General features: G+C 40.0%; 1 protein-coding gene across 4 annotated transcripts in view; it reads right to left on the bottom strand.

Annotated features, from left to right (window-relative positions):
- The window catches only part of LOC129702126 (probable E3 ubiquitin-protein ligase MID2), a 188453-nt gene that overhangs the window by 16791 nt on the left and 145905 nt on the right, over positions 1-25757 (bottom strand). For all 4 annotated transcript variants that reach the window (XM_055643718.1, XM_055643715.1, XM_055643716.1 and 1 more), the window contains exons 3-7: positions 22143-22238; positions 14576-14683; positions 12445-12593; positions 8628-8755; positions 6593-6736 (exon numbers count right to left, since the gene is read on the bottom strand). In XM_055643718.1, the coding sequence (XP_055499693.1) occupies positions 6593-6736; positions 8628-8755; positions 12445-12593; positions 14576-14683; positions 22143-22238 (625 nt within the window). The remainder of the gene's footprint in view (positions 1-6592; positions 6737-8627; positions 8756-12444; positions 12594-14575; positions 14684-22142; positions 22239-25757) is intronic.

The following is a 25757-nucleotide window of genomic DNA, read 5'->3' as shown; positions in this document are numbered from 1 at the left end:
TGCCTGGGCATTTGTTAGTTTCTTTCCATTAGTGACAAGTGTTCATAAGTTTATAACTTGTTGGAGCAGAATTAGGCCATTCAGCCCATCAAGTCTAATTCGCCATTCAATCTTTCCCTCTCATAGAAATATAGAAACATAGAAATTAGGTGCAGGAGTAGGCCATTCGGCCCTTCGAGCCTGCACCGCCATTCAATATGATCATGGCTGATCATCCAACTCAGTATCCCGTACCTGCCTTCTCTCCATACCCTCTGATCCCCTTGGCCACAAGGGCCACATCTAACTCCCTCTTAAATATAGCCAATGAACTGGTCTCAACTACCCTCTGTGGCAGAGAGTTCCAGAGATTCACCACTCTCTGTGTGAAAAAAAGTTCTCCTCTCAACCCCATTCTCCTGTCTTCTCCCCATAATCCATGACACCCATACTAATCAAGAATTTGTCAATCTCTGTCTTAAAAATATCCATTGGCTTGGCCTCCACAGCCGTCTGCGGCAATGAATTCCACAGATTCACCACTGAAGAAATTCCTCCTAATCCTTCTATAGTAACGTCCCTTTGTTTTGAAGCTGTGGCCCCTGGTCCTAGACTCACCCATGAGTGGAAACATCCCCTCCACATTTGTGTTGGTTTGTTATTCTGCCAATTAAGTCATCACCACTGTCCTACTTCTGCATTCCAGATGTGCGCAGTAGGGTGTTGCTGGATAGCGAATGAGTGCCAACCGGATCTTACAGACCCAACTTCCTTAAAGATCTCACGAACAACTGCACCTTTCCAAGTGTTGACCCAAGTTAATAGTTGATTCAAAAGAGTGCAAATCAAACCTGGAACCCCACAGCATTTGCATAGCTGTGCTGCAAATCAGCCACTGGGGGATTCCTGGCAGGAGGTTTTTAGTCAGTTAGTTCAAACAGAAATGAATTATGCTTGGTTCACAGAGGGAGTGATTAATTGCCTTATTATTCAGTTCGATTAGTAAATGACTGGTAATCAATTGAGTCCGCTGGGAACCAAACAGGTGAATAGCGGAGGTAGTGCTTAAATTTAAATATCTTCTCAGGCAGCTCCTGAAAAAGGTCTGATATGTTTGCTGATGATTTGAATAATTTAATTCAGGAATTATGGGAATGAATCACATTATTGAAGGTAATAATTTGCTTCAATCATCATTTTAGAAGAGAAAAGCAGGGATATAATGCTGAGGCTTTATAGGGCACTGGCCTGACTGCATTTGGAGTATTGTGAGCAGTTTTAGGAATTTCTGGAGGGATCAGCTGGCATTGGAAGGGGTCCAGATCAGGTTGACAAGAATGATACAGGCGATGATTATGTTAGCATTTGATGAGCGTTTGACATCTCTGGGCTTGTTAGAAGGATGAGGATGGGAGATCATTGAAATGTACCAAATAATGAATGGACTGGATGAAGTGAATGTGGAGAGGATATTTCCTAGTGGGGAAGTCTTGGACCATTGGGCACAGCCTCAGAATAAAAGACTATACCTTTAGAATAGAGATGTGGAGGGATTTCTTTAGCCAGATGGTGGTGAATCTGTGGAATTCATTGTCACAGATGGCGGTGGAGACCAAGTCTTTGGATATTTTTAAAGTGGAGATTGATAGGTTCTTGATTCGTAAGGGTGCTAAAGGTAAGAGGTAAAAGAATGGGTCTGAGAGGGAAAGATGGTTCAGTTATAGGAAAGAAATGCAGATGCTGCTTTAAACCGAAGGTAGACACAAAATGCTGGAGTAACCCAGCGGGACAGGCAGCATTTCTGGAGAGAAGGAATAGGTGACATTTTGGGTTCAGACATGTTCAGATAGTTCAATCATGATTGATTACTCAATGGGCCAAATGGCCTAATTCTGTTCTTGTGTCTTATGAACATGATAATATTAAGAACAAGACAATGTATTGACCTTAAGATATTTAAGTTTAGTAGTTATTTGCAAAATATTTATTTAGAAATAAGATAGACAAGAAATTGTCCGATTATTTTGATCCATAATTGTTAGAATATTTCTAGATTTGTTACTTATATTGAATGAGAGTCCACTATCTACGGTCTTCATAATCTTCTTGTGTGATCTCTACTTTGAGTCTCCCGGCAGCTCCTGAGCTATAGGTCCTCACCTTCCAGAACATTTTCCTTCCAAACGTAGAATAGTAAATCCACCTCAATAGATTCAAGCACCCTAACAATCTGATGTTGCTCTATTCTAATACTTTACCCGTGGATAAGCAAGTAGGAATTTGTATGCTTTGGAGACATTAGTTTAGTTTAGTTTAGAGATACAGTGCAGAAACCGGCCCTTCGACCCACTGAGTCTGCCGCAACCAGATTCCTCGCACACTACCACTATTCCGCACACACCCAGGACAATTTACAATTTTACCCAGCCAATCAACCTACAAATCTGCACTCTTTTGGAGAATGGGAGGAAACCAGAGCTCCCGGGGAAATGCAGGTCAAGGGGAGAACATACAAACTCCATACAGACAGCACCGGTGGTCAGGATCAAACCCTGGTCTCTGGCTGTATGGCAGCAACTCTACCGCTGCAGTCAATTGAAGATGATCTGGTTGATCTCAAAGATCCATAAAATGCAATATATTCTATGTTGTATATTAGCTAATCATCATCATCATCTCCCTCCTACATTTATTTGAAGATCATATAATATTGTTTCACAAGAATTAAAACTAGAGTTTCCATTGAAATTTAGCAGGTCATGGCCTGTTCTTCACCAATATTTGTACTGGTTTATAAACAGGCCTTTTTTTAAATCAAGTTTTAAACATAATTTTTGATCATGATTTTGTTTTTTGTTCATCCCAATAACATTCAATGAATATATGGTGGAAAAGAAATTGACCAGGTTAAGGCTTGGGGTGAAGATATTTCCCTATCAAGACTGGATAGACCGGTTGGGTCAGTATGCTTAGAAGAATGAAGGTGATGTTACTGAAACATATGATTCTAAGGGACCCCAGCTATTTACAATATATATTAATGATTTGGACGAGGGAATTGAATGCAACATCTACAAGTTTGCGGATGACACGAAGCTGGGGGGCAGTGTTAGCTGTGAGGAGGATGCTAGGAGGCTGCAAGATGACTTGGATAGGCTGGGTGAGTGGACAAATGCATGGCAGATGCAGTATAATGTGTATAAATGTGAGGTTATCCACTTTGGTGGCAAAAACAGGAAAGTAGACTATTATCTGAATGGTGGCCGATTAGGAAAAGGGGAGATGCAATGAGACCTGGGTGCCATGGTACACCAGTCATTGAAACTAGGCATGCAGGTGGAGCAGGCAGTGAAGAAAGTGACTGGTATATTAGCATTCATAGCAAAAGGATTTGAGTATAGGAGCAGGGAGGTTCTACTGCAGTTGTACAGGGTCTTGGTGAGACCACACCTGGAGTATTACGTACAGTTTTGGTCTCCTAATCTGAGGAAGGACATTCTTGCCATAGAAGGGAGTACAGAGAAAGTTCACCAGATTGATTCCTGGGATGTCAGGACTTTCATATGAAGAAAGACTGGATAGACTTGGCTTGTACTCGCTAGAATTTAGAAGATTGAGGGGGGATCTTATAGAAACTTACAAAATTCTTAAGGGGTTGGACAGGCTAGATGCAGGAAGATTGTTCCCGATGTTGGGGAAGTCCAGAACAAGGGGTCACAGTTTAAGGATAAAGGGGAAATCTTTTAGGACACTGAGTTGGATGATCAGCGATGATCATATTGAATGGCGGTGCAGGCTCGAAGGGTCGAATGGCCTACGCCTGCACCTATGTTTCTATGTTTCTATAACCTTGACAGAATCAATGTTGAGATGGTTTCACCACTGGGAGAATCTTGAAAGAAGGACATAGTTTCAAGAGAAGGGGATGGTCATTTCAAATCAAGATATGTAGAAATTCCTTCTCACAAATTTGTGCATCCCTGGAATTCTGTGTTGCAGATCACAGTTGTGGCTAGCGCATTCAGTGGTTTAAGTGGAAATTGATGTTTTTGAAAGACAGGATTGTTAAAGTTAGTGTGGACTTGAGGAATCGAGGCCAAGAGTTGATCAGCCACGATCATATTGAATGACGATGCAGGCCTGAGGGTCCAGATGGCTCATATATTCTTGTGTTATTGTGTTTTCTTTCAGTTTTAGTCCATACTTTAGTTATGCAAGGCAATTTACAGACTTGCATAACTCGGTTGTGATCAACAAAATGACAGGCTTTCACCTCAGCATAGGCTGGCATCCTAAAATAAGGTATAGATGACAAGTACTTGCATGACAAGGAGAGGAGGATAGTTTTAAGCTGACAGCATTTTGGCCCATGGGACAGCTTGTTACTGTTTCACAAGAACTTCAGCATTTTTCTACTGGAAGTGGAAATGTCACTATCTATCAGGTCAGCTGGAAGACAGAGCTGAACAGGAACCTGTCAGAATTAATCCATCTAACATTACCTTCCCTTGCTGGTTATACATTAACTTGATGCTGAAGAATTTCTGAAAGAGCTGATGAATCTGAAACTTACATACCATGTTTACTTTTTATCTATGAACCCTGAAGTTTTGAAAGATCTGTCCTTGTTCTATTTACATGTTGCTCTGATGCCATTGCCAACATATTTGGGGATCAACATTCACGCATGAAGGGACAGCACCACCGTGACAAACCCTTTTTAAATGCTGACAGGATTCAATAGTAGAATGGATGTTTCCTATGACTTATGCAGAGAGCGGTTTTGAATCGGGGATCAAAATCGCATGAGGTTTAGTTTAGTACAGCATGGAAACAGGCCTTTCGTCTCACCAAGTCCTTGCCGACCTACGATCATCCATACACTAGTTCTACAATGATCACCAATGCACCAACATCTGCAGTTCCTTCTTACACCCTTCCACCTCGACCTGTCCATCAGGGAATGTAATGCAAGTGTTTTCATTTGACAAGTGTGGCAATGGACTCCAGTTTAATACTAATGTGAGCAATGGACAGGCTCTGCCACAGGAACACTCTGAAGATACCAAGAAGAACCCAGAAGCAAAGGTCAAAGCTGTGAACATGCTGTAATGGCAGCAACGGTAGGAAGTTTCTTACTGTTATCTACGAGGCAAAATAATCATGGCAAGTCATAATGCATGACAATGTGTCAGAATTCCAGGTATGATCTTGTCTAAAATATTTTTGACAGAATAAGCATTCCAGCTTTGTGTAGCTGCAGCTCTATCCTCATTTAACCACAATGTAAAATGCAAGACTTGAAGAAAAATACAAATTGACAGAAATCTCTTAACACTTCACAACAGCCCACGCTCACTATGATTCTTTGAATTTGTCCATGGAGTTAAAAAAAAAAACAGGAACATGTCTTGAAACAAAACATCTTCTGAGAGATCACTTAAAAAAATCAAAAAAAATGGCTGGCTCCTGAATTGCACTGTACATAGTTTGTGTGTGATCAGAAACAATAAAATAGAGCTCAGGTGAAAATAACAAAATTGTAAATAACATATTGCTTATAATTTTCCCTGTAGTGACCTCTCAAGATATCTCAAATCTCCATGCAAAATTCAACATAATAACAACTCTCCAGTGATTAAAATAATGTTCGCTTCATAAAATTACTAAGTACAGCTCTCCAGTATTTTACAACTGTTAAGTATTCAGGAAACTATAATTGTAATCCAGCACAGGACATCAAAGATGTACAAGACCAGGCACTAAACAGTAATTTCACAACAAGAGTGATTTATGCTTAGAACTGATGTGTAAGAATTGCATTAACTTGGGTTTTAACAATGATATTGTGAAATACGTTAGCTTATATATTCTTGTTTGATAAAGAGGTTTTATGGAAAATACTGTATATATATGACAGGTAATATTGACTGCATTATGAACCAGAGTTTGCAGGAAAATGCTATCATTTTCACATGGAAAATATTTCCTTGCACAAATGCTACCAAGTTCATTATACCCAGGTGAATCTGAAGACCTGGCTGAAGTAGCTGGCTGATTTTCACTTGGGATTTCTCAGTTGTGCTTCGACATTGGAGTTGGCAACACAAGATGAAGTTGTGATGGTTCCCCAGCATCAATACCAGAGAACCTACAGCAAGGCAGGCCATCCATTTGAATGGAGAGGAGTGGTATTGCAGGAACAGTTTCAGTTTAGTTTATTGTTACGTGCACCGAGGTACAGTGAAAAGCTTTTTTGTTGCGTGCTAACCAGTCAGCAGAAAGACAATCCACGATGCATTGTAATCATTTGATAAATGTGCTTAATTAAATGTTAATAATTGTGTGATTTTCAGATGTTTGCTTCTAAATGGGAGGTGTGTGGTTCACACTGCATTAGATTTATCTGTTGCTTCATGCAATGCCTTGCCTGACTACCAACAATCCAACGCTTATAAACACACACCTCCTCCTTTGATGTTAGTTATCTATGTGCAAGGCCCTGTCCTCACATTAGCCTTCACCATTGTAGATTGGATTGGCACTGCAGATTCTCTGGTGTCAATATAAAAGTGTTTGTTTACTATGCTTGTTTCATTTTTTGTAAACTCACTGATAAAGTTTGCTTGTCCTGTGAAGATTGTATACTGAAGCTCATAAGAGACGATGTTGAATTCATCTTCAGAAGTCCAATGAACAGTAATAGTATCGTGTGATGCTGTGCAAAGCTCTTCACGAATGCCTGGAGGATTTGGGGCTGCAATGAAAAAATGGGAGCGACAGTTTCAATGGAAAACTCTCAACAAAGCAAAAAATTAAACACACTTGATATTATGCATTGTAGACTGCAAAGGTGCAGCGGGGAGGAAAACATAGTGGTCAACAATACTGAAGGGCTTAAAAGCCTAAGCAGGCCAAAAGAGAAAGGAAATTGCCCTGGAGCCATTGTCTCATTCAAAATATGCTGGTTGATTGAGGGTGGTGTTTCTTCGAACAATGCAGCACAAGAACAGGCCTTTGGCCCTTAATGTCTGTGCCCAACATGATGCCAAGACCAACTCTGATCTGCATTCACATAACCCATATCCCTCCATTCCCTGCATAACCAAATGCCTATCTAAAAATCTATTGTGTCTGCTATCATGTCTGCTTCCACCACCCTATGAACCATAGGAACTTACCACCCTATGTGTAAAATAACCCTGCCCCACACATCTCCTTTAAACTTTGCGTCTCGCATTTTAAAGCTATGCCCACTAATATTTGATTTTTCCCATTCTGGGAAAAAGGTTCTGACTGTCCATCCTATCCATGCCTTTCATAATATTTAATCTTTTGACAATGATATGCTTTATGACAGATCGGTTCAGACTGATTTATGTCTCCTCTCAAACAAGACCTCCTGTGTAAATTTGTACTGCTGTGATCATATCATCCGTCGCTGTATATTTGTGTCGCTTAATTATTCACATTGAACTAGTTATTTTCACATTTAGTTTTATACCCCACAAAATTGATGAAGCCAATTACCGTACTTTTCTCCCCCCTTCAGTGTCCAAAAAAAATGATGGAAGGGTAATGCATATTTATCACCATAAAGGGTTCTTCTCCATTAATCCTTTGTCACATTCCTATCAGCCTCCTGGAGAAACAGCTGAAGTCACCCATTGCGCATTTGTACAAGTGATTAAGGCTGCAGTGTAAACTTCTGAACACTTTGCTAGCATCCACTGTAGAAATATGAATCTGTCACCTCTCCCTTGAAGCAGAATTTCAGCAGGCTTAGCGAATGATTGGTATTTAAAAGGGGACCCTGTTTACACTAGTTCTTAGCCCTGGAGCGAAAATAAACCATGTACATCCCACTTCACCTGGAGGCTCAGAGGGAATTATAATTGTATAGGAATGCATTAATGACAGAGTGATGTTATGCCTTAGATGGTATCAGTTTGTTAGCAGCAACATTTAACATAACATCAAGGCTCGTTGACATTAATGCTTCAGATTGAGTCCTGCATATCATTTCTGCAATGACTTCCTACCAGGCCAAAGCAAGCTGTAGACAATACAAGATTCATTATACAATTGCAACTCAGCTCACAGTCTTCACTCTGGTGATGCCTGTTCTCTTGTATCAAACTTGAGCATCTTTTACATTACTAAGTCTTGTGCAATGACTATACTGATGAAGGATTTGATCCATCCGTAAAGTCATCCAATGGCTTAGGAGAGCTGGATTTGCAAGAACAGAGGTTTTACGCAGGATTTCAGGAATTTTAAGAGTGAATGCCTAAAGGAAAGAGCATAGTGACCAAGCCTGACAAATAAGTTTGGAGAACAAGCAGACATCCACCACGACAAGAGACGTGGTTGCATATATCCAAGCTGATTTATGTTATTTGGATGTGATTGAATGGGACCATGCAATTATTTGTAAAAGATGATGAAAGATACTGAAGTGTAGTATATGGAGCATGTTGTACATGACAAAGACAACTCTCATTGATGTACAATGCTACTGCGTCATTCTCTTTCAATCAGGTGGAGTCAGTGGAAGATGGATATTTTCAATATGTTAGTAATATACTACTTGGTAATAGACCACAAAGTAAAGTATTGTCAAGGTTTTGTTCTTTTAATAACATTACCTGTCAGATAGTCAAGACTTTCGAGTATTTTTTTCTCTCTCGCAAAATCCAGGGTAAAATGTTCAAAGGCTTCATTCAAATTAATATCTGGGATTAGAACTTGAGACGATGCTGTAGCCATGGCAACCCTACAAAATAACACACAAAATATGATGAAGAATTACAGTATATAATATTAAAAGCACCACTTGCAAATCAAGTTTTTTTTTTTAGATATACGAAAGATTGCAGAGATCTGGATCTGAAGCAAGTCTGAAGAATAGTCCCGACCTGAAATATTGTCCGTCCATTTCTCTCCGCAGATGTTGTTTGACTTGCTGAGTTCCTCTTGCACTTTGATTTTTGAACAGCATAACATTGTTCCTCCAGCGGTATGAACATTGACTTCTCTAACTTCAAATAGCCCTTGCGTTCCCTCTCTATCCCCTCCCCCTTCCCAGTTCTCCCTAGTCTTACTGTCTCCAACTACATTCTATCTTTGTCCCGCCCACTCCCTTGACATCAGTAAATTCCTTCTCTCCAGAGATGCTGCCTGTCCCGCTGAGTTACTCCAGCATTTTGTATCTGCCTTCGATTTAAACCAGCATCTGCAGTTCTTTCCTACACATAACATTTTTTGGGCCTGGTCTTTTTTGTCCTTCTCGCAATAATGAGAAAACTAACCAACAGCAATGAACTTTGAACTGGTGACATTTTTATTTGCTATTTTTCCATCTCTCGTGGACATTGATTATTTTGGAAAACAGCAATATAGAACGTACCACCTACAAGACCTATGTGGAAATGAACTAGCACAGCAAGACACTGTCTCTGTGAATCTGAAATATTGGCAGACACCATTTTCAATGGAACATCTTATTACGGAGCACCAGCACTTGTATTCCTCTGTGGAAGTCATAATGTTCACATTGAGGTTTATAAAATATTTATAATCCCATACATAATAATCCCAAATATTCTTGTTTATCCCACGTTAAACCAGAAACTAGAAGCAAAGTAGAAATCAACACTAGTAAAATATAAATTAAAATGGGTATGATTAAAAGCTACTTTATTGTAACTGTTTTGAATAAATCCACAGGCAAAAGGCAAAATAACTCATTTACGCACTTGATACTGTAATTGGTGCATTGCATACTGGAGGTATTAAATTCAATCATTTGAAGTCCTACCCTTGCACTAGACCACTTTTTTTGTTACAGAATATGGCATAAAATCATCAGCTGAGGTATAATTCCCTCCAATAAGGAATTTAATCGGCATTGACTGCTGAGAATGCAAGAATATTTGCAGATCTTTGAGGTCAATTCTCCAGAGCTGCTCGCATGCATAAGCAATAGAAAGATCCAGTTTACTCTGTGTTCAGTGAAGCTCTGTGCTGTAGGCATTGCCACTGCTGCAGCACAGTGGTACAACCCCTAAGTTATTGAGCTGCTGTCTGCTTAATTTAGTCAAATATGAACTGTTCAACTTTCTCGAGAAGTTGCCACAAAAAACAAAGATTCACATTTTTAAATGGGCATTTCGACTGCTGATTCTATTAAGGATATCTTCAACTTGGAACGGTCCACTATAAACATTCTTTATTGCAGTTGGTATTGATATTGCAGTACACTTGATGTGGAGTGCCCTGTAATGCACTAAATTTCTATAACCATTTTAACTTGCAGTTTAATGTGTGGGTTTTTTTGATGACTCGATGCAGAAACCTGCTTACATTGTACAAGTGGGTTCTGTGTTTTTCACCAAAGTAATCCAACTCACAATGAAAGGACTCACTATTTCTATGGGCTGAGCCACTGGCATTAAAAATTAAGACTAATGCTAGTGATACCTCTCCTGAAATTGCTGAACTTTGCTTTATTTAGTGATACAGCATAGATATAGGCCCTTCCGTCCACTGAGTCCCCACCGACCACGATCACCTGTACACTAGGTCTATCCTGCACATTGGGGACAATTTATAGAAGCCAATTAACCTGCAAACCTGGATGTCTTTGGGATGTGAGAGAAAAATAGAGAACCCGGAGAAAAACCCACATGGTCACAGGAAGAGCATACAAACCCCGTACACAGAGCACACATTGTCATGATCGAACCTCGGTCTCTGGCACTGTAAGTCAGGTACTCTACCGCTGTACCACCTTGCCTGGCTTTGTGGTAAGGATCATTGAAATTCCAATATTGAACCTCTGTTACTTTCCCTGTGTAATTAGAGTATTCGGAGATAGTCGGAAGTGTCACTCCCTGAAACTAATTGTGAACTTTAAATGGTGATAAGACTCAGTGGTAAATTTCATTGGCAAGGCTAAGGTAATTAAATAGATTACGTGTATGATCATGCCACTCCGCCACCTCTAATTCTTGATCTGAATATTGTGGTCTTGACAATGTTCAGAAAAGGCAAACTTTATTCAAACAAGACAACATCTTGGGTTGCATGCACTCTCCGAGTTTTTCAAAAGAGAAGAATCAGCTGAAGAATGATATTATTGGCCTGCGGACACTTGTGAAATAAAATCTCAACCAGTGGGAAGGAATGAACAAAAAATAAAGGGATCATTGATAAACTTGTTATAATAGCAGGGCATTTACTTTTGCTGTCGAAGAATTAAAGTTGATTATGTTGCTTTTCATGTTCTCTCATCAGTTAAATGCTTATCTTTCCTAATATAATAAATCTATCAGTTGATTATTATAGTCCCAAAAAAGTTACTTCATATTCTGAATTTCATTTTGTAACCTTCTGCAGATAATCATGAGGTAGTTTATATTGTCATTAATTGAGTCCTTCAAGATCAATCTTGTTTGGAGGCAGGTTCATTCCCATCATTTAAAAATAAATGGGCTATGGATGAAGGGAATGCTAAGTCGGGATCTGAGGAAAAATGTAGTCACTGCTTGTAGGGGGATCGTGATGTAATCTTTGACCTGAGCAGAATAATATTCTGAATTTCATTTTTTGGGATCGGAATATAAATGTTGTGATAATTGAGTCCTTCAAGATCAATCCGACACTCTTCAGCTGAGGTAGGTCGGGATCTGTTCTGAGCAAGGGTTTCTAATTTGGGTAATCTGATTATATTCAGTTGAGTTTTGGGGAAAGTTGATTTGGTGGAAGTTGGTGCAATGTTAGTTTCTATGCTAATGCACCCCAAGGAGAATTCAGCCAACTGTTAATCTCTATTTATGCTGATACTTAAGTGGATATGGGAAAACTAGTAAGATAAGGGTAGTAGAGGCCAGTTCATTGGCTATATTTAAGAGGTAGTTAGATGTGGCCCTTGTGGCCAAGGGGATCAGAGGGTATGGAGAGAAGGCAGGTACGGGATACTGAGCTCAAAGGGCCGAATGGCCTACTCCTGCACCTAATTTCTATGTTTCTATAACTTATCCTTTGTAATAACTATGGGGAGTTGCTTTTTTTTGTTTAATATTTTCACGCCATCTTATATCGGTGAAGGGCAGCACAGTGGCGCAGAGGTAGAGTTGCTGCCTTACAGCGCCAGAAACCCGGGTTTGATCCTGCCTACGGGTGCTGTCTGTACGGAATTTGTACATTCCCCCCTTGACCACCTGGGTTTTCTTCGGGTGCTCCTGTTTCCTCCCACACTCCAAAAACGTACAGGTTTGTGGGTTAATTGACCGGTGAAAAAAGTTGTAAATTGTCCCTAGTGTGTAGGATTTTGCTCGTGTACGGGTATCGCTGGTCGGAGCGGACTCAGTGGGCCGAAGGGCCTGTTTCCACGCTGTATCTCTAGACAAAACTAAACTAAACATGATCTACATCCAATGTTTCCAGTAAAGTTCGGCTCACCTTTCTGTCACATTTTTTGCTGTTTGCAAGAAACGCGCATGATCGTTTTCCTTGAGGCTTTGTTCTGCTTGACTGATGAGAGACCCTGACCGCTCCAAGCACTGTCGGCAGTTTGCTATTTGCTGTGCTAGTTTCCTCAACTTCATAACCTTGAAGGGGATCAGATAAATACAAGATTAGAAGACAAACAGACAGAGTCATTCATCAAGACATATAACCTGCTTCTGAAGAAACCACACAGTGCTCTATTCACATTCTGATTGCTGATGTTGAAAGTCCATTTGTTATAAAACCACAGGAGCATGAATTCAAATTCTGCATGTTCAAATTTTATAGTCATTAAAATGTTTGAATTGGAAATCAATGGGTCATTGAAAGTTCTGTCCGTTGATTGTAAATGGGAAATATAAATTCATGGGTTCTGCAATAGATCAAATTATATGTTAGGTTAAAAGTCAGTACAATTAGTCGATATTTCTACACTCGGAAGAGGTGTTTTAAAGGAATTTTGGCATAATTGACATTTCTGTGTAAACAGTGTATATTATGCCCCCCTACTTGTATCAATCAATTTGTTAGAAATCTCTTAGGTCTTTCATATGAAAACAAAAGGTTTGGAAGTTAAGCAATTCTAGCAATGAGTGAGCAATTTTGGAGAGGAAGAAAATAATCTGGTGGATTATCCTCGAATAATTTTACTAATAATCAGTAGGATTATTTTCCTACAATAAAGAATTGCAATTAAAAAGGACTAAACAGCTGACCTAGCCACAAAATGACACTGACAGCTGAACAAACCCATGGAAAGATAAGATCTTATTGTCTGAGTTCACTGCAGTGACAAACTTCAAATCAAATAGTTCTTAAATTATTGTCTTTTTGTGGTACACTAGCAGTGGTTATTGTTCTTCAATGATTGATTCTTGGGCTCAGGGGAATGCTTCAGCAAGTCAAAGATTATTTTTAAACACTATTGTTAAAGCAATTGCTTCTTTATTGCATTAACCAACCCCTTCATTATGGGATAACTATTGATTATTGTAGAAATGAAAACTCCAGTGCAGCATGTTAAATCCCTGCTGGTAGTTTGGAATCTGTACAGTGAAGACTGGAATGAACCAAGATCACATGTTACAATACAGTTAGTTCAGTAGAAAGATGCCAATTAGGTTTTGTGTTTGGGAACAGAAAATTATATCCTTATATTTCAGATACACAGTGGGCACAATGTTAGCTAGAAGAGTGGCTGCTGAAAATCTCCAGTGACCCAATTCAGTTCTGCCTGAGTGGAGTTTGCACGTGGTGATCCGGTTTAGTTCCATGATCCACAGATGTGCACGGGTAGATTAATTGGCCATGCAAATTGCTGCTCATGTGTCGGTGAGCAAGACAATCTGGGGCAATGGATGAGGGAATGTGTGAGAATAATATGGGATTGCTGTAGGATCAGTGTAAATGGATGCTTGAGGTTTGGCGTGGACTCTATGGGTTAAAGGAACTGTTTCTATGCTGTTTGACCTCTGTGACTTCCGATTAAAGAGATGCTGCCAAGCCCAGGATGATGCTGGAATTGTAAGTCACTGCTCACTTCCTTAAAAATAATGATGCCCACCCCATCTCTATCAGTAGGGATAGGGAAGCAAAAAACTCTCCTTAATGTGTGGATGCAATAACAGTGCCAGATTTGATCCCTGCTCCATGCTAAATTAACCGTGGATCCATAGCCAAAATATTTAATGATTGCTTAAAACTCTGAAGATTAGTTCGGTCAGGAAATTTGGTTTAATGGATATAACTTTTGAGTAAGAACTAACAATTGGTTACATATAAATAGTGGAATAGATACTGTATGTGACGAGGCCATACTTTTGACGTGCAGATTTCTTGATATTCAGCCTGCCATTCAACAGTTCTGCTTAAAGTTTGGAGAAAAGAACAAAGCCAAAAATGCTACGCATACTTCAGACGATCGCTCAAATTTATCCCGAGTAGATTTTGCTCCACTTACTACACTGCAACCGTGTGCTGATTTGAAGCATGTCATTTTCAACCGCAGAAATAAATAGCCTGGATACTAACTGTTTGATCTTTGGCACATTTATTTGGGCTATTTACACAGACAAAAGCTTACCTTTCCTTCTTTTATTTTCACTGCAATGATCTGCTTCCTTTGTCTGATAATGTCCATCAGCTCGTCGCATTCCTCTTTCAGTTTGTTCTCTTGTATTGCAGTGGTTACCTGTCAACAGATATCAATCAATAAAACGCTTATCTTCCATTCTTACACAAATTATTGACTTGCAGTCTGATATTTCCAGCCTTGGTTCAAGCTTAGAGGTAACATGGAAGTAGATCAATAACCACTGCTATATCTATTACTCAGCACTTATGTTATTCTTTACATATTGTCTGTGTATTGTTCCTTTAAGTATGATGAAACATCAGCACTTTGTTGTATGTGATTCAGCTCCATACTACTTGGAGCACAGTACCCACTTACAATCCACCAAGATCACTGGTTTAAATATCTGTTTCTGTACAATGATTATGAAACTTTGCTACCATTTTTTTGGCAACATCTCTCAAGCCTGTGGCTGCCACCACATGGAAGATCAAGGGCAGAAACTGTAACAGAACATAATTTTTCTCCTTTAAGTCAAAATTAAAAAGGTTGCTTGAACACTGAGCCAAAATCTGGGAAGCTCCTGACAAACTCCGCTGCAAATTTAGCTTTCACCACACACCATGAAGTAGTGGTGCAAGATGACTCATTACAACCTTGTTAGTGACCATCAGTAATAGGAATAAATGAAGCCTGGATAAATGAATGGAAAAAAACAGCTAGGGCTAGGTAGCATTCGTACTGAACAGCTCTGTGCAGAAAGCATAACATTGAGCGAGAAACAAAAGGCTGGAACATTCAATGGGTCAGGCAGCATCCGTGGAGGGAATGGACAGATGATATTTCAGAAAGCGAGGTAGGGGTGGGAAATGTATGGCAGGTGATAGGTAGATGTAGATGAGAAGGCAATTGGCAGAAGGGTCACAGAGGCCAGAAGTGAAGGAGATGGGTGTTTAAGATGGCCGGAGAAATACATGCGCACTGGGGAGGATGTGGGAGCAAGGGAAAGAGGGAGGTGGGGGGTGGAGGGTATTATCTGAAATTGGATAATTCAATGTTCCGAACATTGGGTTGCGAGCAGAATATGAGGTGCTGTTGCTCCACTTTGCATGTTGCCTCACTCAGGCAATGGAGGTCAAACACTGAATTCTCAACATTTCAAGTAATAGAAACATAGAAAATAGGTGCAAGAGGAGGCCATTCGGCCCTTCAAGCCAGCACCGCCATTCATTGTGATCATGGCTGATCGTCCCCAATCAATAACCCGATAGAAACATAGAAAATAGGTGCAGGAGGCCATTCGGCCTCCCCATCCCCACTCTTTCCCCTGCTATCCTAACAAGCCCAACTTTCTCCTCTTCCATATATTAATTTCCCATCTCCGTCCCATTTTCCCCTTAATCCCCCCTATCCCCCTCTCCCTCAGCCTCTCTCCCCTAATCATCCCCTTCCATCCATATTCCTTCCTCTGGCTTTACATTTCACACCTCATCTTCTTTTCTTGTCTGATTGTCTGAATAGTTTCTCCCCTCAATAGTGTCCATCTCTTACTTGCCAGGCTTTGCCCCCACTCAAATCTCTCTTTTGCTAGCTTTCCTGCCCCAACTCCGTCAGTCTGGAAAACGGTCCCAGCCCAAAACATCTTCGGACATTCCCTCTACAGACGCTGCCCGACCCGTTGAGTTCCTTCAGCCTTTGTTTTTTTGCTCAAGCTTCCAGCATCGACAGTTCCTTGTGTCTGCATAAAATTCCTTGACATGTTCCTTACTTCTTCTGGTGAAGTATTGAGTTCAGTTGTAGCATACAGTAAATAAAAATGTGCCAAGTGATATCTTTTTCCTGTATCATATAACAATATATAATCATATAACAATTACAGCACGGAAACAGGCCATCTCGGTCCCACAAGTCCATGCCGAACACTTATTTTCCCCTAGTCCTATCTACCTGCACTCAGACCATAACCCTCCATTCCTTTCCCATCTATATACCTATCCAATTTATTTTTAAATGATAAAATCAAACCTGCTTCCACCACTTCCACTGGAAGCTCATTCCACACAGCTACCACTCTCTGAGTAAAGAAGTTCCCCCTCATGTTACCCCTAAACCTCTGTCCCTTCATTCTGAAGTCATGTCCTCTTGTTTGAATCTTCCCAACTATCAATGGGAAAAGCTTATCCACGTCAACTCTGTCTATCCCTCTCATCATTTTAAAGACCAGTGCAAGAGATTGTGGCAGCAAACTCATGCTTTACAAGTGACTTTGGACTATCACCTATTTTATGTACAATACTCATCCACAGGTCAGGGTTCCTGATTATAATACGTGTTCCACTTTGAAATAATGCTACTCTCTGGTTATCTGAACAGCACTGATTGAACACACATTTTCATGTAATGAAGCATTTCAAGGACTCAACATGTATATATTTTCACCCAGGCCATAATCTATTATTTTTTGGATTATTGGAAAAAAATTGGCTACAAATCAGTCCATGTTCCATGCCACAAATGGAAATCTAATGAAGGACCATTGTGATCCCTCCTCAAAATAAATATTCCCTCCAAACTCAGTGCAAAGTCAATGCATGAAGAATAATTACCTGGCACATGGAAAATTATTTTAGCTTTGGATTTTGCTTTTTGAAAGGATGTAGAGTGATATGGAGATAACAAAATACCTGGAGGTACAAAAAAATGCTGGAGAAACTCTGCGGGTGCAGCAGCATCTATGGAGCGAAGGAGATAGGCAACATTTCGGGCCGAAACCCTTCTTCAGACTTAAACACTAAGAATACCTGTAGTATTATTTGGTATATATTTTGAGATGTGCCATAGAGTGACACAGTGAGGAGACAATCCCTTTGGCCCAACTTGTCTGTAAAGCCCAAGATGCTCCATCCAAGCTCTGGCCCATATTCCTCTAAACAGTTTCTATCCAAGTACCTGTCCAAATGTCTTTTAAGTGTCAACAGTGGCGCAGCGGTAGAGTTTCTGCCTTACAACGCTTGCAGCGCCGAAAACCCGGGTACGATCCCGACTATGGGTGCTCTCTGTACTGAGTTTATACGTTCTCCCCATGGCCTGCGTGTGTTTTCTCGTGTCGGTTTCCTCCAACACTCCAAAGCCATACAGTTATGTGGGTTAATTGGCTTGGCATATGTGCAAATTGTCCTTGGTGTGTGTAGGAGAGTGTTAATGTGCGGGAATCACAGGTCGGCACGGACTCGGTGGGCCGAAGGGCCTGTTTCAGTGCAACTACTCGAAACTAAACCAAAAAATAGCAACTCCTCAAACAAATATTCTTGCATAGAGGCAGTTCACATCCCATAATAGTTAATTCAAGAAGAACGCTATTCTTTAATCCATTAAAGTATGAATCTTTATATTAACCAATGGGAGTTGTTTTCTTTTTGCAGCAATATCAGCATGTTCAAGTAACACATGTTGCTGTGGAAATTACATTATAATTTCTCATGGTTAAAAACTGAGAGAACCTAAGTGTCATCCACTTTCTCCTGAAGGCTTTGCTCTTTGTAAAAAGCTGTCAGAGGGTTGTTAGTTTATTAGCCTCAGTAGGCGTTACACATGCCCTCGCCGAGATAGGAAAGGAAAAATACTAAGGCAGGCTGGCACAGGTGGACAGGCCTTAGCTGGACGCCAGATGTTCTAACTTTGACAAGGGAGGGGGGATGCAAGGAAAATAGCCCCAGGCAGAAAAGAGCAAGTGCCTGGAAGAGGTATAGCAGAAAACAATGTTGGTATTTAACTAAATAATTGTTTGCATGTACACAACCAAAACTGGAAAAGTAATGTTCCCCTTTCACAAAATTAATATAAATAGAGTGGGTTTGGGGGTTGAGAAGATAAGTCACAATAAAAAGATTATTTTATTAAAATTAAAAGCCCAGACATTTCTCAGCAATAGAGTCAACCACAACAGTTAGCTATAAACCTCAGCAGACCAATTTATTTTGTGAACTCTGCTGTCAGAAATATTTATGACAGTTACAGTGAAATGGAAGTAGTCTCATTTATCCATTCTGCAAGCTCTGAGCTGCGTGACTTTTCAATTTCTTTCCCAGATTTGGTTTGCAGTTTCTCGGTTAAATTCAGATTTCTTTTTTCAATTGCACACTTTATTCAATATTTTTGTTCTGGGAAGAAGAATCAGTCTTCATGTATTCATAATGTTATTACAAATCTGTGCCATGATTGAATTACCCTGATGTCTTTTTTAATATTGCACAGAAAATCAAAGAGGGGACTTTATAAACATTTTTGGCAAAGAAAATGATTTAGAGGTAATAGGTCCAAGATATAACATAGTTTATGAAATGGTCTTGACACTAGAATTACGTTAAAATCATTTTGGTTCAAGATGCATCGTTAAAATCGTTGCGTGAAATATTTTTATTTAACAATTTTTACAAATGTATTCTAAACTCACGCATAGCGTGCATTAGATAAAGGATGCTGCTTCCTTGAGTTTTTTTTCGATCCTGGGGAGCATGGTATAAAAATAAAGCACCCTTTGCACTGCCCCATCATACATTCTCAATCAGCAGAGGGAGACGGCATTCTCATCCCTCAGCCTGTTTGGACTAAATCCAATTCCAAGATTCCAGATGTGCTTTTATCAATTGCACCGTTACTTCTGAATGAGCATGTCGGAAATAAAGAGATCAGGGGTTACCCTTTTATAAATACCACGATGATGGTGTCTATTCGGACTACTACATTCCTAAGGGTCTTACTGTCTGTTTGTCCCACAGCCAAACCACTGTCAACAATATTGTGACAAATTGTTCCCAGCCTTGCTGTAAGCTTCCGGAGACTACAAAAGTACCAATTAGAATTACTTTATTTTCGATGGAAATTAAGCAGCTCAGAAATTTGACAGAACCTCTCGGGCACGAAACTATTAATGGGAAGAACAGGACAAATGTTGTGTGGACAGGTGGAGTAGGCTACAAAAAGAAGACATGGGTTGCTGGTGCTGCTATTGTTTGTTTACTCTAGAATAAAAATAAATAATGGTCAATTTATTTAGAATTTGAGAATGTACTGGCAGGTTTGCTGAATTTATCTGTCATTTCTGAATGTTTTACTGGCACTGTTAACCAAAGATCCTATAGCAAGCAAGATAGATCACTCCTTCTAAATGCAATTGGCTGACGTGTAGTATGCTACGGAGTGGAACGTGGGCCTTTTTTTCATCCATTTCAATAACCCGACCCGATCCGACTCGCAGTGTGATCAACGTTGTAGGGGAACAGTTTGTGTTAATAAATTATAATTCTGAAAATGAGGAGAAGATTTTTCCCAAATAACTTTTATTTTACGAGGATTTTTCCATAACCGGCTTCTGCACTAGTGATCCGCTATGGGATCTTTGGTGCGGAGACGGAAGCCGGTTACGGAAATGGGGCCGAAAATTAACCATAAATCAGCCCATGACCATACGTCTTTTTCGTCGAGTGATCTATCTTGCTTGCTATAGGATCTTTGCTGTTAACGTAAGAAACTGGAAGTGATGCCCACAAATATTAAGTGGATTCACCTCCATTATGCTAAATTATATAAACTAAGGTGAGCATTAACGGGCCAAGGACTAACAACAGGAAGGAGTAGCAGTTAATTTAAAAAGTTGCCTCTCGGTGTGTCACGTCAGATGAAGTAATGAAAGAGAAAGTGCATTTTTATTGGACTGCCTTGCATTACAAATATCTAAAGTAATTTATACACAGTACATTTATTATATGTGTACTGAGCTGCAATTTTAAAAAAAAAGTAAATATGGTCACTATTTTCCATACAGAAAGATTCTGCAAACAAAAATGAAACAATAGACATTTCATCATTTTTGAATGTGAGAAAAGTATTATTTGGAGCATTAGCATAAATCCATAGGTGGTTGAAGATGCTTAGTAAATACCTGAACTAAATCGAGCAGATGGGCTGCTGGTTTAATAGCTCATGCAAGGGAAAACACCTTATTCACCTTCATCGGTGTTGTGTTATAGTCAATGTTTGAAATTTTGTCCTAGAGTCAGGTTTAGAATGCACAGACTGACTCAGTGATTATAGTAGTGAGAAATGAAGCCTGGTTGAAATCTCAGCCTTTAAATATACCAATGCAGGAGTTGAAGATGATAAAAAGATAGTTGTAATTAGTTGGAGCTTTTCATAGCTTCCTGCAGTGTTTTATAAATTCATTTGGGTTCCATGTTCACTGTAAAGTAAAACGTTAACAACTTCTTCAAATTGTGTTTACAGGCTGCTAAGAACACTATGGGGAGATTTCAACCCTTATATTTTATACTGGAGGTTGCATTAGTATTTAATAGATGATTTAGGTGATCTAACATTACATTATGTAATGAAAATAAAATTCAATTAGGATTTGTTCTGTTGTTATAGATTGTGGAGGAAAGAGGGCTTGTGTGGGATTCTGGCCATAGTCATGCAGCACAGTAACAGGCTCTTCAGCCCAGCCCCCACGTGGCAAATAATCTGGTACCATTTGCCCACAGTTGACCCATATTCCTCTAAACCTTTTCTATCTATGTATCTGTCCAAGTGTCTTTTAAATGCTGTTATAATACCTCCTCCAACTACCTCCTCTGAAAGTTTGTTCCATTTATCTACCATTCTCAACTGAAAAAGTTGCCCTTTGGTTCCTATGAAATCTTTCTCCTCCTACCTTAAACGTATGTCCTCTGGTTCTCGATTCCTCTACCCTAGGTAAAAGACTGTGCATTCACTCTATCTATTCCCCTCATGGTTTTATACACCTCAGTAACATCTCCCTTCAGCCTCCTGTGCTCCAAGCCTGCCCAACCTTTCCCTATGACTCAGTCCCTCAAATCCTGGTGGAGTAACATAGCAATTTGGAAAAAATGAATTCTCCAGAAACCATTGAAATTTTTGCCTCGCCCAATGAACCCATTTGTCAAATGGCAAGTGTGCGCGTACTGGTTTTTGACACTCTCCCAAGTATATCGTATTGTTTTTACGTTATGTTATTGTGATCATTTTCTTACCATGAAGCAATCATAAACATAACATATTATATCAAATAGATAATATGTTGAAGGGATCCAGCGAGCTGCTTGTTATTCGACACATGTGTGATGCAAAAGTTTCAACGTTTTTCTGGAGAATTCTTTTATTACAATTGCTAATTTAAAAAACTTTTACCCACTCAAACACTGCCCTTGAATAATCAGAGGAAACATATGGCCTCTGAATCTTTCTCTGAAATCAGTAAACTCACTTGGTGAATGAACATTTGCTATTTAGTAGTTCATTCAATCTTCTGAAAACTTCTTTAATTTGTAAAGAAAATTCTCATTTGTGAGTAGATCCATGGACCTCCAATTAACTCCAAATGACTGAAGCCGGGTATCATCCCGTAAACTGATGAGAAAACAAATCTCATCCATGACCAGTGTGTTAGTTCTGTTTATAAGCTGTCTAGCTTGTGCCAATAAGATTCAATTCCCCTTTGTTAGCATTAGTTTATTCTTCAGTGAGGTTATCCAAACAACTTGCTAGTATGAGAACTCACCTCCACTTGTTGGCAGATCTGAATAAGTCTGCCCATCTGTGACTCCAGCTCAGAGTTCCTCTTCACAAGATTCGTAAGGTTAGCCTCCAATGTTTGCTGTGGTGAGACAAGAATTAGTCATGAGTGTTTTTGACTGTGTCCTTTATCAGCTTTTTACATGCCCTGCAATGTGAGTTTTCATACAATCTCAGTTTCCCAAATCAAACAAAATAGTCACCAGAAGAGTAATTCTACTGTACCCCAAATAATGCATGAATATTAGCCCTATTTCTGCAGAACAGGTTTTTCCACCTAAAGCATCTTTAAGTTCCACATAATCTATTGTTAATGTGATTCTTTGGAGGTTTTTTGGATTATTGCTCGCCGGCATCTGGGCTTAAATTATACATTAGATATTTTATTCATGTGACACGGCATCTCTAGCAAGGAACGGTGGTGCAGTAGTGGTTAGTGCTGCTGACTCGGAGCTCTAGGGACATATGAATCCTGCCTTCACCTTTCCTGTCCCCACCCCTTTCTGCAGGGACCATTCTCTCCACAGCTCTCGTTCTCTGATCCCTTGCCACCCATTCACCCCAGACACTTTCCCCTGTCCCTACACCTCCTCTCTCACGTCCATTTTGCGGCTCTAACAGGCCTTCCATGTGAGGCAAAGGACAAAGGACATTTATTGTCACATACACCATTTCTGATAGGAGTGAAATTTGAGTTGCCATTTGCAGCACACCAATAAAAGTAAGGTACCACATTAAAAAAGAATTGAACGTAAAACATAAAAACATCTCCCCACAATGGATCCCACTGTGAGGGAAGGTACAAAGTCCAGTCCTCTTCCCCTTGTTCACCCATGGCCAGGCCTACAGAGGTTCAGGTGCACCTCTTCCAAACTTGTCTATTGCTTTTGGTGCTCCAGAACCATTGGCCTCCTTTACTTTGGCAAGACCAAGTGTAGACTGGGTGACCATTTCACCAAACCCTTGCACTTTGCCCACCAAGGCCTGCTGGAACTCCCAGGCACTAACCATTTTACCTCCCCTTCCCATTCCCATACCAACCTTTCTGTCCTTGGATTCCTCCATTACCAGTTAGACCACAGAGAGAATTGGAACTGGAAGGACAGCACCTCATGTTCCTCTTGATGGTAGCCTATAACCCATTGGTGAAAATATTGAATTCCGACCTGAAATGTCATCTGTCCATTCCGCCCACAGGAGTTGCCTGACCCGCTGAGTTCCTCCAGCAGTTTGTTTTTTTACCTTAAATCCTGACCTCAGTTTGATCCTGATCTTGAATACTGGCTGTTTGAATTTTGCAAATTCTCTCTGTAACCACCTCGGTTTACTCCATGCACTTTGGTTTCCAACCACATCCCAAAGACATGCTGGTAGGTTATTTGGTTTCCATAAAATGGATTAGGTAAATAGCAAGAGAATAAAAAGAAAGATGATGGGCATGTAAAAGAAAACACTTTACAGCATTAGAGGGAAATAATAGACAGAATGGGACTGATATGAATGCAAAGTGTTTGGGAAGGAACTGCAGGTGCTGGTTTATACTGAAGATAGTCACCAAATGATGCGTCCTCAGCCTCCTATTGTACTCCCTGTACACACATGACTGTGTGGCTAGGTTCAGCACCAATTCAATAATTAAGTTTGCTGATGACACTGTGGTGGTGGGTCTGATCTCAGACAATGATGAGAGGGCCTACCGGGAGGAGGTGGCTGATCTAGCACTCTGGTGCCAGGATAACAGCCTCCTCTTGAACATCAAAAAAACGAAGGAGCTGATCATGGACTTTAGGAGGGCACATCATCCGAGGACGTACACTCCATTGAGTATAAATGGTGATCCTGTGGATAGGGTGAACTGTTTTAAATATCTGGGAGTCCACATCTCTGAGGATATGACATGGTCATCACACGCCTCAGCACTGGTGAGTAAGGCAAGGCAGCGCCTTTACCACCTCAGGCAATTGCGGAAATTCAGAGTGTCTATGAGGATCCTCCAGTGCTTCTGCGCAGCAGCGGTGGAAAGCATCTTGTCCGGGAACATCACCATCTGGTTCGGGAATTGCTCTGCCAAGGACAAGAAGGCTCTGCAGAGAGTAGTGCGTTCGGCCGAACGCACTATGGGAACTTCACTCACCCCCCTGCAGGAACTATACAACAGGAGGTGCAACTCCAGAGCAAACAAAATCATGAGAGACCTCTTCCACCCCTGCAACAGACTGTTCCAGCCGCTGCGGTCAGGCAAACGCCTCCGTTGCCATGCAGTGAGAACGGAGAGGCTGAGAAGGAGTTTCTTCCCAGAGGCAATTCGGACTGTAAATGCCTTTCTCACCAGGGACTAACTGTACAGAACGTTTTTCCTTCTATTATTTATTACGTAAAATAATATATGTGTTATGATTGTGTTTATAATTTGTTTGGTTGTTTTGTTGTTCCGCGAGCATTGCCACTTTCATTTCACTGCACATCTCGTATGTGTATGTGACAAATAAACTTGACTTGACTTGACTTGAAAAATGCTGGAGTAACTCAGTGGGTCAGGAAGCATCTGTGGCGAGAAGGATAGGTGACATTTCAGGTTGGAACCCTTCTTCAGACCCCAGTCTTCAAATTCCAGACTTCAGCCTGAAGAAGGATTCCAACACAAAACATCACCTGTTCCTTTCCTCCAGAGATGCTGCCTGACCCACTGAGTTACACCAGCATTTTGTGTCTATCTTTGATATTAATATAATCTTAGGAGCTGGGATGGACCTGATGAGGCTAATGGTCTCCCTTTTCTAAGTAAACAAGGCAGTTTATTTCAAATTCCCTAATTCAATTCAAAATTGATTAGACTTTTCTGATGTAAGTTAAAAATTGTCAAAAACAGATCTAGAATGATGTGCAGGCCAGACCAAGTTAGGCACATATTTGCTTCCCTGCATGGTCAAACAAGCTTATTTGAGTATCTGGGAGTTCCATTGTCAAACTTATATTACAGATATATTTAGTAAAATGAAATTAAATTCCTCAACTCCCCACGGTCTCATGTCCATGCCTCTGGTTATCTACATTTACTACGGTGCACTGCATACTAGTCCAATAAAATATGATCAACGTTATCATACCTCTGATAATCCAAATCTCTTTCTGCCTTTATAATGAAAAATCATTATCATAGTACAGAGGAGAAAGTCTGATCTGTTCAATGTGGGTTAGATTCAACATAAATTCCAGAGGTGAAAAGATTCATTTATATAACAGATTACACATTGTGCTCCACTATGTTGATTTATTTAAAACATCTTCTCAAAAGAAGGTGAATATTGAAAGGCGAATATTATATATGTTCTGCCGTTGTGGTTTTATTTGCCATGAGCATGCAACTGGAACGAAATATTTGAAATCTTCACAAAATTATTTAAAACAAAACTACTACCCAAAGCAGAATGGATCATTTTTGGAATATCGGAAGGTAACCCAGAATTAAATATGTTTCAAAAGAACTTACTTAATTATGGGCTAATAATGGGAAAAAAGCTTATACTCAAATTTTGGAAAAATGCTCCACTACCAACAATAAAAATGTGGATTTCAAACATGTTCGAAACACTACATTTGG

This window comes from Leucoraja erinacea, chromosome 12 (assembly GCF_028641065.1).
Source record: "Leucoraja erinacea ecotype New England chromosome 12, Leri_hhj_1, whole genome shotgun sequence".
NCBI lineage: Eukaryota > Metazoa > Chordata > Chondrichthyes > Rajiformes > Rajidae > Leucoraja > Leucoraja erinaceus.
Note: the sequence above shows the minus strand (reverse complement) of the source record. Positions and strands in the feature narration are given on the sequence as shown.